The sequence below is a fragment of the Phallusia mammillata genome, chromosome 3 (genome assembly GCF_965637545.1).
Source record: "Phallusia mammillata chromosome 3, kaPhaMamm4.hap1.1, whole genome shotgun sequence".
Lineage (NCBI taxonomy): Eukaryota > Metazoa > Chordata > Ascidiacea > Phlebobranchia > Ascidiidae > Phallusia > Phallusia mammillata.
The window spans coordinates 20,271,398-20,282,724 of NC_137254.1; the positions used below are offsets into that span (position 1 = coordinate 20,271,398).

Genomic DNA, 11,327 nt, shown 5'->3' on the forward strand with positions numbered 1-11,327 from the left:
AACCGAACCAAAAATGCGATTAAAGATATACGAAACAGCACAAAAACAGAGATACCTGGCATCGTTTACATGAGCACAATCGCGGTATGCCGACCCGAAGTTCCTCGTCTAGTTTTTTAAGCTAGATTGTTTGTCATTTTTTATGAACAACAAAGAAGAAAAGCTTTGTTCGCACAAGTAAGTGTAGCAGAGTTAAAAAACAAGTGCAATAAACTAGTGTGTGTAAAAACAATGGCATACAATCACGAAACAATTAAAACATTTGACGCAACAATTGGAATTGGTCATCCTCAAAATGAGAGACTATTTCCATCACACGATTAAAACGTCGCATTTATTTCTAGCCATTACTAATAAAGAATGTTTGTTTCATAATCAGTGGTCTGACAGGATATTCAACTATAGGTAAACACCTAAAATTTAAAAGTTAGTTCGCAGGCAGCATTTATGACGTAATAAAACATGGGTGAGTAGTTTAGCTTTAGTTTGGTGTTGTAAACTGTATTATTTGCTATAATCAGGGTTGCCATCGACACGGAGCCGAAAATAAGGACAAGTGAAAAATTAAGGGTCTATATACGAAACAAAACAAACGTTTTCGAATAAATCTTTGCATTTATACGAGCCATGACATATCGCATGCCATGTTTTTTGCCAGAAACAATCTGTTCCAGCAACTCCTTGTTCGTAGAAAATACTGCGTGCATCTCATGACAGCTCAGGTCTAGGTTTACTTTTACTTGTAGCAGGAATTTGACTTGTAATTGTTGAAAATAAGACAAAGTGACCCAAGTCAAAAACAAGGACATTTCTTAGAAATAAGGACAATGAACTTTTCTAAGACATTGTCCTTCAAAATAAGGACAAATCTTAGGAGCAGCACACCCAGAATATCGTCTTGCGGCACACCGGTGTGCCGCGGCACAGCGGTTGCGGAGCACTGCTTTATGTTAATGTTTTCCAAACCATAGGTCGCAAGTTTCTTTGACTTCTTATCATTTCAACTGTTGTGACGTCATACGTGATTTTTGTCAGGTTGATGTATTATGTCGAATTCGATCTAAAGTTGGGGATAAATGGGAATGTTTAGGCAAAAAAACGAATTATGTCTGCATGTTTTGGCATAGTAATGTTCATGCAAAAGAAATTTTTGAAAGCCTTTTCTGTTTTTCAACAAATATAGAATAGGGTTGCCATACGTCAGGATTTTTCCTGACATGTCAGGGAATTTGGTGTTTAAATATGCGTCAGGGAGAAATGTTAAAATGTACTTAAAAGTCAGGAATTTGAGAAGAAAAATATATATACTATGAAATTAATGTACCAACGGAGAAAGTTTCTAGTAGTTAGCTACAACCGCGTCTATGCCAAAAAACACAAATAAAAATTCGCGTTTCAAGAAAACACAGCATTCGATGCTACGTGGGAAATTTCATTTGCTTTAACTGTGTACCTAATATGCAAGGAACTAACTAACAACGAAAAGTCGAATGTCGTGAGACATAAAAACGTTTTTTCAGTGGTATTGTATTTCAAATTTAAAAAGGTCTTTGTGGCTCCCGTTGTTAGTTTTTTTTCTGTGTAAAATTGGTCCGAATGGTTTTTAGAGCGGTAAAGGTTGGCGACCCCTGATATATGTGCTTATTTTTTCAAGGATAGTTAGAGTAGTGAGTTTAGTCTAATAAACCTAACTAAACAGAAGCCTACACATAAAGTTAATTGACAAGGATCAGAGCACCGTATCTAAAGTTTTCTCGTGTCGCCGTCCGTGTGACAATTTTTCCAAATTTATTCCGGAATAGAAGTGTTCTCAAACTGGGATACGCGGTCCTTTAGTTTAGAGTAGTTTGTGGGGACCGCGAAAAGGTGGAAGTAATTCGGTAGAGCTACTAACACCATGACGCAAATGACAACCAAATTCGATAAGGGGGCGTGAATTTTTTATTTAGCGGCTATAAATGGGTTAGTTTGGGAAATAAGTTTTTAAAATTTTTACATTAGTAACTAATTTTTTGGGTAAGTTTTATTGAATTTTAAGTGCCAATACCTTACCCCGACCCTAATAGCCCTAACCGTGAGCATTTTTGACGATATAACCAAATCGACTTTGGTTGTCATTTGCGTTATGGTGTTAGTAGATCTACCAAGTAATTCTATATTTATATTTGGCGTCAGTTTGTGCAACTAAATAAGTTTAAATCAAAATTAAAGTGAGGATCGACCGTCTCCATTGCTAAACAATATATAAGCTTTATTGCATGCCAACTAACAAAAATGCAATTGTTCGCGCACAATGGTAAATGCTTTTGACTTGTCTGTGATGTCATAAAATATGGCAAGCCTAATATATAGAATATAAGTTATAAATAGTAATTTTGCGAGAATATGTGGAGAAAACACAAAACAAAATTAAAAAAGGATTTGAGTCCTGTTAAAATTTTTTTAAAACCACTACATTTAAAGCATTTAACAAATTTGACTGTTTTGTGGGCGCGTATGGGCAAGATGCACAAAAAAGGGGCAAGATGCACAAAAAAGAAAAACTGTGAAGGTCGTTCACTACGGTGACCGTGTTCTTGCATGCACCGAACCAGATTGCCTTCTTTCTTTCACGCTCGTCTAATATGACAAAAGCCGCAAACTCAGAGGATGCTGTAGTCACCAAGTTACCAAATCGCTTGTTTTGGGGCTGGCTAAACGACCCAAAAACAAGCATCAAAAGAGCACAAAAAACGAGGCCGAAAATAGACCAAGTCAAAACGAGCCCAAAAGGAGTACAAAAAGTAGCCTAAGACAAGCACAAAATGGGCCTCAAACAAGCCCAAAAAGAGGCAAAAACGAACCTGAAAGGAGCACAAAACAACCACATAAAGAGCCCAAAATCAAGCACAAAACCAGCACAAAACCAAGCACTAAACGAGCCTAAAACACACAACGAGACTAAAAATAAGCACAAAAGGAGCTCAAAATTAGCCCCAAAACAAGCACAAAACGATCGCAAATACATTTTTCCCCAAAACACTAGAGGGCCAATAAAGTTCATCATTCGGATAGCAATTAGGCCTACTTGGTGCATGATGTAAACCAATGGAGAATGATTTAGATTAAAACACAAAATTGCATTTTACACTATTAAATGCTGTTTGTAACACGACGGGTGAGGAACCTACACCGCAAATTATCCGTTCTTAACGAATTAGATCAACTTCGAAAGCGACCTATAAACAGCGCCAATGCTCGCTGGGCTAAGGAAGGCGAAAAAATAAACAACTGATTTTTAAACGTCAAAAAGCGACATAGCGAAACAAAAAAGTATTAGATATTAGGCGATTACGCCTATTAATTACTTCCCACAATAAACTTGCTATTGTAGCAATGTGTATTTTATATTTTTATTTTAGCGGCACATCTGACACGTCAAGGCAATTTTGTCTTTCCCTTAAAGCAGTGGTTCTCAAACTTTTTTGACCGCGACCCAAATCTGAGCTTTATGAACATCTTGCGACCCAAGCCTCAAACAACAAAAATGTATTTTTTATTTTTGTATTAATAGTTATCATCCTTAAACGCTTTACTTTCCAAGTTCAGTTTCGTATGATTAACCTCCTATCATTCCCCGTGCTAACGTGTTACAATCGCCGCGTGCGTAATAGAAGATTGGAAGGCTATTGTCTGTATGTTATAATGATTGGTTCATTTTGCTGTATAGCGTTGTCGAGTGAGGTGCTATCAAAACTCTCAGAAAACCACTTACTTATGCTGCAATACTCCAAGGTTACTAAGATAAAGCCACATAAAATGCCTATGATACAATAATTCAGTCATGATTGAGAATTGAAAATACTTGAAAATTGAAATGAGTTCGTTTGGGCAGAATTGAATCACCACAGCGCGACCCATTTTGTGACCCTTCGCGACCCATGTTTGGGTCGCGACCCATACTTTGAGAACCACTGCCTTAAAGTCTAGCGGCTTTAGATTACGTTTTCTAAAACTACACGCCCTAGTACTTACGGAATCGTAAAAAAGTTTCTTGTAGCCGCCTTCCGTGTACGATAATGATTTCGTTTGTTTCGGAGCGACACTACCTTTGCCCCAAGTTACAATACCACGTTGTCGCTTGACTATATATTCGCGTTTGCTAATCCAAGAAAGGACTTACATACTAACTTACTTTAAGACTAACGAAGTTATCGTCAACGTTATACCTGTACGTTTGTTGTAGCTTTATACATTTTGTTTAATAAACCTTGTTTTACGTCCTAGTTGTTATTAGTCAGGTGACGTTCAGAGTTCTTTATTTTTGGAGTCAGATCGCGCATTTCCTTCTTTAACCTAACGTTGCATAACACCGCATAAACCGGCCAAATTCTTGTTTTTTGCAACACTATGTTGTGCTGTTTTTGCAACAATTCGACGCTTTTATCGCATTTTACATGTTTTTTTTCCATCCACACCTTGCATTGATCAAATGTATCTTCAATATTTTTTCGCAAATCAAAAAGTATGACAGAAATGGAAAGAAACAGAAAACAATTCTTCTTGCAAACAAATTTTAGCCATTTAACTCCTCGTGATGATCTGTAAGAACAATTTGCAAACTCGCATTTTTCATGTTTTATGACGAGGCCATTTTGAAATAACTTCCCTACTTTCCGAAAATGGAAAAAAATATGTGTAACTTTTATGCCGTTCATAAGGTAACTCAATCCCTTGACTCCATCCTACTTACCACCAGCATTCTGTGCTTATAAATTGAGAGCCCAACTTGCAACTCGACTACGCTTAAATGTAGAAATTATGAAACCAATGTTGGCTACATAATTGTTTCTTCTTTTGGGCTACTTTTGTAACTGAATGTTTTTTTATGATTTGCCCTAAACACCCAGACTGAAAGTAGTGTAAACTTAAAATTTGATTTCATACGTTGTCTTTAGTTCGTCGCGGTCGGTCGCACAGAGTTCCTTTGTAGCCACTTAGAACGAGAAAGGCTGTGAACAACGCTCATTGCCATTCAAACTGGGTAATAAGATATATTTTGCACGATTTAAATGTAGTTAACACAACAGCAGCCTGATTTGATCCGGAGTTTTGACGGTAAAAGTTGCTGAGTCATATCCATTTTTCTCATTTGTAAATACGTCATAAACCACCTTATAAGCCGACGACACAAGCTCATTTGCTCTGGAACTGGCCACTTCTTTCAGCGTGGCGCTAGCAAGCATTGACACCTGATTGAAAAAAATAACGGTTAAAAAAATCATCCGAAAAAACATTTTTACGACTCAACAATTCGGTGTAAAAATGTTGGTTGCAACAAAATTTACCTGCGGTAAAACAGATTCATCAGGTGAATGAATGACGTCATCAAAGTGTTGAAATGCTGACGTCATTGCCGATCGGTCAAGACCAGCAAGTTTGGAAAGGGGACCAGTGTCATGTTCATGTTTAAGTATCGTTTTATAAACGTTTGCTAAACCTCCACGCATTAATATTGATGCAGCCTAAAAAAAAGTTTAAGTTGTTGAAACCATAATCATTTTTGCATAAAGATTAGCTTGTAAGTTTCTCGCCTGTTCATTTACAAGTGTATCAAGATGAGCATCGATTTGTGCTGAAAGCATTTCAATTCTAGAACACAGAGTTGCTGTTAAAGTACAAAATAAGGGAATGGGAAATAAAAGAATGCTATTATTCATAAGGTCATAAAGTAGGTTACTTGATATAATTAACCTGAATATTACTAAATGTAGCCAATTTTTTTAAAGTAAATGGATTTTCTTTACAACATAGACAGTAAATATTCAAGTAGGAAGTTTGCAAAGTTACTTTTGATCTGTGAACTCATACAGAGACAGCATGAATTTGATTGAATGCATGCAGTTGATAACGTAAGCTGCCATGTCTGCTGGTTGAAGTTGACTTGCTGACATTGCACACATTTGTAATAAGGGATCCAGAACTTGTGTCATAACCTAACACCACAATATACATCGTAATTATGGCACAAAATACATCGTAATTATGGCACACAAATTTTTTTTTTACTAAATTAACTTATTAGGTTGAAGTTTTAGGACAGGTTAGGAGGTTTCTCAAATTACAGGCTTCATACTTTTTACTTTGGGCCGAGGCTGCAAAATACAATACCGATGAAAATTGCTTACACTTTTTGTTAACATAGAGATTGTAAATTCCATCCACAGCCATTTGTTAAGTGAATAATCTGGACCATCGCATAAATTAGCTTGACAAATTGGTAATGCAATTTACTGACTTCATCTGCAGTCCAATGTCAAAGTTAAGATTCGTGTAAGTAAGAAGCAAATGACCCAAAAAAATTTCCCAAAATTTATATCAAACAAGACAGAGAAAAAACCTTAGCATCATTGCCCAACATGCATCAATAACAACATAGTTGGTAAACTAATGTGGTTTGTAGGGTGGTGTGAAAAAAATTACTTGGACTAAATCAGTATGTCTTTCTGCAGCGGGAAGGATAGAGGAATCATGTGAATCAAAGATATCTCGCAATAAATGTATCGTATCATTCAGCGTTCTGGGTGGAGAAAGATCACTAGGTGGCAGCTCCACCTAAAAAAACAACTTTCAAATTATAGATTTTTTCTATTTCAAAAACATCAGTTTGCTGACTTTATTGGTAATATACTGACATGTTTTTTACCATTCATAGAATACTGTTTGTTTTCAGCAACAACACCTGGTTTGGGTGAAAAATTCCTTCAGAATGTGGATTTAAGGTTTGGCCTGATTTAGCCAAAGTTATTCTAACTAATGGTAAATATTTGATTTCGGCCCAAACTTATTGAGACAGGTTCGGCAACCAATAGTGATTATAACGAGTATTTAACACAAGAAGGCCCCATGGTGTTTAGGACGTTTCATTTGATGTGTGCAAGAAAATACTTACTTTATCTAACAACTTGCTTGCTAGATACTGAAGGCTATTGAAAAAGAGTTTTCGACAGAGAATATACATGTCATTTATTGTTTCCAACAATGAGATGTTTTCACATGCTTTGCCAATAATGTCCCTAAAAATATGTTTGTTGATAAAATACTGTAGGTAAAAATAATTTTTACTAAATCTAAAACAACATTATTGATAAAAACATTATCCAACTTAAAAATGCTCCAGTCGAACAGGAATATTTTATTGTTTAATTCTAATGTATTTCGTACCTTATGGTATCATGGTAGAATTTCAATAAATTTGTCAGTTTGTATAAGGTAAGTGTTCCTGGCTCTGAAACAAGAACTTGCTCCACACGAACTTTCAATGGACGACAAGCACCTTCAAGGACATGAGCCAGCGTATCTCTATTTGCATCTTCTGTCGCTGTATGAAGGAATATCACCAGTCAATGCAGGCACGACATGATAAAACATTTATGAACTGATAAACTTATTTTATAGTTCACAGCAAAAAATAATGCATTTGATCAACATTGTTTTTTGACTAAAAGAATCTTTACCAATTGGAAGGAACATGTATGAATAAAATCACAACACGTAAAGGTAATAAAATTTGTAGAGATGGGCCAAAACTGCAAATGTTTTGTTTGGTCAAGCATCTCATGTTAATGCTCGGCCGAGCACACTCAGGTACATTGTGATGTCACAAACATTCCCTACTCCATGCTAGTTTAGCATTACAAGGTCACTTACGTCACCAGCGGTGTTTAAAGCAGCCCCCAGAAGTCACGTTTTGTTTTCACCACCCAACAAATAAAACAGTCATTTTTGTTCTTGGATACCCTTTCGGACACTAGTTTTGCATGTTAGTAGGGTATGAATATGCAAATTTAAAAAGAGCACCCAGAACTTGGGTTCAAGCTCAGCTAGGCCCATCCCTATTAATTTGTACACCCAATATCCAATGCATTTGGTACTCACATTTTTCACATTCTGACAAAAGTTGTGTTATATTTTCTTTTTCAGATGCAGACGCTTGATGTAACCATGCCAACATGTCACCAACATATCTCATTGGGTCATGGGCATGAAGTTCTATAGGTTTAGGCCCCTGAATTTTCTTCTCACTTTCAAGAGTGGGGCTACCTGGTGGTCCACTGGGTATTCCCCGAGTAAGGGCATCAATAAAACCCCGAACTACTGCACCTCTTCGAGCAGTTGAATATTCATCTAATGTGTAACTACCAAAAAAAGTATTAAAGAATCAGTTAGACACAATAATAGTTAAAAATACTTTCAATATAGTAATATCCTCATTAGTTAGCAACTTAAATGCATGGGGTTAGTGCAATTCGTGATTATGCATTGTAAATACGGCATAATATGCTTGTTATAAAAATGTCAAAATCATAACCCAAAATTGCTGATAATGAGGTGCAATGTAACAAACAACAAATCAACACTGACAGATGCTTCAACTGTAGCTTTTATCAAAGCATAAAAACCATTAGCAAACCAAGGTAAAATCTCTCATCTGTTATGTCTCCATTCAATAAAAATTTCTGAAAAATCTTAACCAGATTGTGTAATAATTTTAAATAAATCTTATTTAAGAAGTTGCATTCAGTCAGAGAGATTGCTATTTTACCTAAACAGAACTGGTCTATTTTGGAGTGCTTTCATAGCCTGTTGTTGGATTGGAGTAATGTCAATAGCATCAGAAGTTAAAGACCGACATTGCGATTGACTCCATCGGTACAGCCGCTCATAAGCTGACTCTTGCTGTAAAGCCATTTGCTCCATAATTTCCAGTCTGAAAAATAAAATAAAAAACTAGGTTTCTGCATATTTAAATGAGCTTTCCCTTCGGTCATTGCAAAATAATTAATTACATACATTGGTTTCAAGGTACTTTACATAACCCTGTATCGTTGGATGAATTATCAAAAACCTACCCAGCAGTTTGTTGGTTAGTACGCAGTAGAACTTTCACATCAGCATGAATTTTTTGAACTTTTTCCAAAACAGCAAAGAAGCCCTGAAGGAAAAAAATTAAAGAATGGTTTGTTTATTGTAGCACTGGTTTTTCGATAAAAACAAAATAGACAAACATACAGGATCTAAGTGCCCATCTCTTGTACCATGAAAAACTTTCATCTCATTTGGTTTGAGCTGAAATCGGTCAAGGAATGCCTGAGCAAGATCTGAATGCACTTGTAGTCTCTGTTCCTCAGATTTCAGGTCACTTGTCATTGTGATCAGTTCTTGCGTTTGTTCTTTTGTTGCCTACAAAATCTAACATGATGTATCTTTTTCAGAAAAAGCATGCTAAGACTTACACTTAAACGATCTGTCATGTCTTTGCAGCATACAGTCATTGATTGGACATCTGCATGAATTAGTTCCAGATCCTTAAAAAAAGTTAAATACATGTAGGTTTTTCTGCAGTGGTATAATACAGGAAAACTAAATGCACAGCAAACAGTTTGAAAAACATTTAGTTTAGGAATGTACAATCAGTTGCTTTACAAAATTGATTTGAACAGGTTTATATTTTAATGTTTATCAGGTTTCTATTTTTTGTACCTTTACAACATGGCTAAAAGCATCAACAAACTGTTGGTTTATAAGCAAGCTTCTGCGCTCAATTTCTCCACGCAAGTTTCGACGGGTTCGAATGTTATTGTCAGTGAAAAATGTTGACACTGTTTTCAATGCTTCAATCATATCCTTCAAAATATAAAAGCATACAAATGATTAACTGCATATGTTTTAGTTTTAAATGTCATAAGCAGTAATTGCCACAAATATTTCACATCTCATGGAACAAATTTGACATTTTACTTTTTGGGGAATTCCTAAACATGCTGTTTATTTGTGTTTACATTCATGGATGTTTTCGTTAATTTTGGTCTGGCATTATTGTACTAAACACCTAACCAATGGTAACCATGCATTGCAAGTCTATGCAATATAAAGTACCAAGCATTATTTTGTCGCCCAAAGGCTGTTTTAAGATGCGATAGTTAATGACATCAAGAAAAACTTAATACATCTTTTTTTTTTTAAATAATTATTGCTAAGATGAAGCAACAAAGTTATTTAAATCACAATTCATCATTTTAACCAAATTTGTCATAATTAAACTGCATAATTGTCGTTTCCCTTTGATGACAGTTTTCTTCTACTTACAACTTTATCTACCTCTAAATAAACACCAAGTTATGGTATTAAAGCATATATCTAATTAAACACGGTGCAATAATTATTAAGGCAGGGGCAGCATTGACAAGGTCTGCAACTACATCACCAGGGGTGGTAAGTGTTCAAAACTTTTTACAAAACATTTGTCTCTAGTTAACAAAAACATGACTATTTTCAAAATTAGATAGACTTTATCTTGATTTAGACATAACCACAATACTAAAAAGTATAACCAATATTGTTTTGGTAAAATTTCAACAGTAAGTAGAACAAATCGTGTTATTTTAAACCAGGGGTCACCAAACTACGGCCCACAGGCTATTTCATCCGGCCCGCGACAAAATTTTTTGGTTTGTCAAATCGTATTAATAACTTAGTAACATTCAAAAATTAATCTACTCTATATACGAAAGTTTTCCTGTCGCGATATGTACAATCGATATTACTTAGTTTCATAGGATTACAACACCCAGGATTGATCAAAAGCCAGTTTGTTCCAGACTACAAGTGTTAATTGTGCGCAAACAATTGACTTCTTTTGTTACTTGTGACGAAATATACAAGCGTTGCTCGTAAGATAAGACTAACTATACAGTTTAACAGTCGCATCACCAAATTTTAAATGGGATTGTAGAAGGACAGTATCTTGGCGCCCCAATAAAAATCGCCTCGCGGGCTAAGTTTGGAAAGACGGCGCTAATTATGGCATGTAAACTATGCGGCCCGCACGAATTATTATTAAACTTATCTGGCCCGCACTGAAAAAAGTTTCGTGACCCCTGTTTTAAACTAATAACATTCAACATTATACTTTATCATTGTCCAGTCTTGTGTCCAATATTTTTTTCAGTTTTTTTGACAATGGATGATTGCCCTGCTGCAAACTTCCCACACTTTCTTCCATTTTAAAGACTTGTCCAACACAACTTTAAGTGATTCAGTGAACCAACAACAGAAGAAATGAATGCACCAACAAACGAAAAATTAATGCTTGAATTCCTTGTGGCTGCAGCAAAAGCAAACGTCAATCAACAACAATCACAACGCGTCAAGGTTATTCAAGCATGACGTTTATTTATTTTTTGATTTCGCTTGACAAGAATTTTAGTAAAGTAAAAAAAAATTCTGACACAATAATTAAGCTAAAAATTTGTAGGAATCGATCTACTTAACATTGTTGCCGTTAC

General features: G+C 35.6%; 1 protein-coding gene across 1 annotated transcript; it reads right to left on the reverse strand.

Moving 5' to 3' along the window:
• Nucleotides 1-5,013: 5,013 nt before the first annotated feature.
• Nucleotides 5,014-11,170, reverse strand: LOC145218647 (conserved oligomeric Golgi complex subunit 6-like). The gene is made up of 14 exons (XM_080086054.1): nucleotides 10,952-11,170; nucleotides 9,523-9,666; nucleotides 9,276-9,347; nucleotides 9,052-9,222; nucleotides 8,892-8,974; nucleotides 8,585-8,749; nucleotides 7,918-8,177; nucleotides 7,204-7,360; nucleotides 6,932-7,055; nucleotides 6,463-6,594; nucleotides 5,830-5,975; nucleotides 5,574-5,631; nucleotides 5,328-5,504; nucleotides 5,014-5,231 (listed from the first exon to the last, which is right to left on the reverse strand). The coding sequence occupies exons 1-14, from the start codon at nucleotides 11,042-11,044 to the stop codon at nucleotides 5,058-5,060; spliced, it is 1,956 nt and encodes a 651-aa protein (XP_079942180.1). The 5' UTR covers nucleotides 11,045-11,170; the 3' UTR covers nucleotides 5,014-5,057.
• Nucleotides 11,171-11,327: the final 157 nt, after the last annotated feature.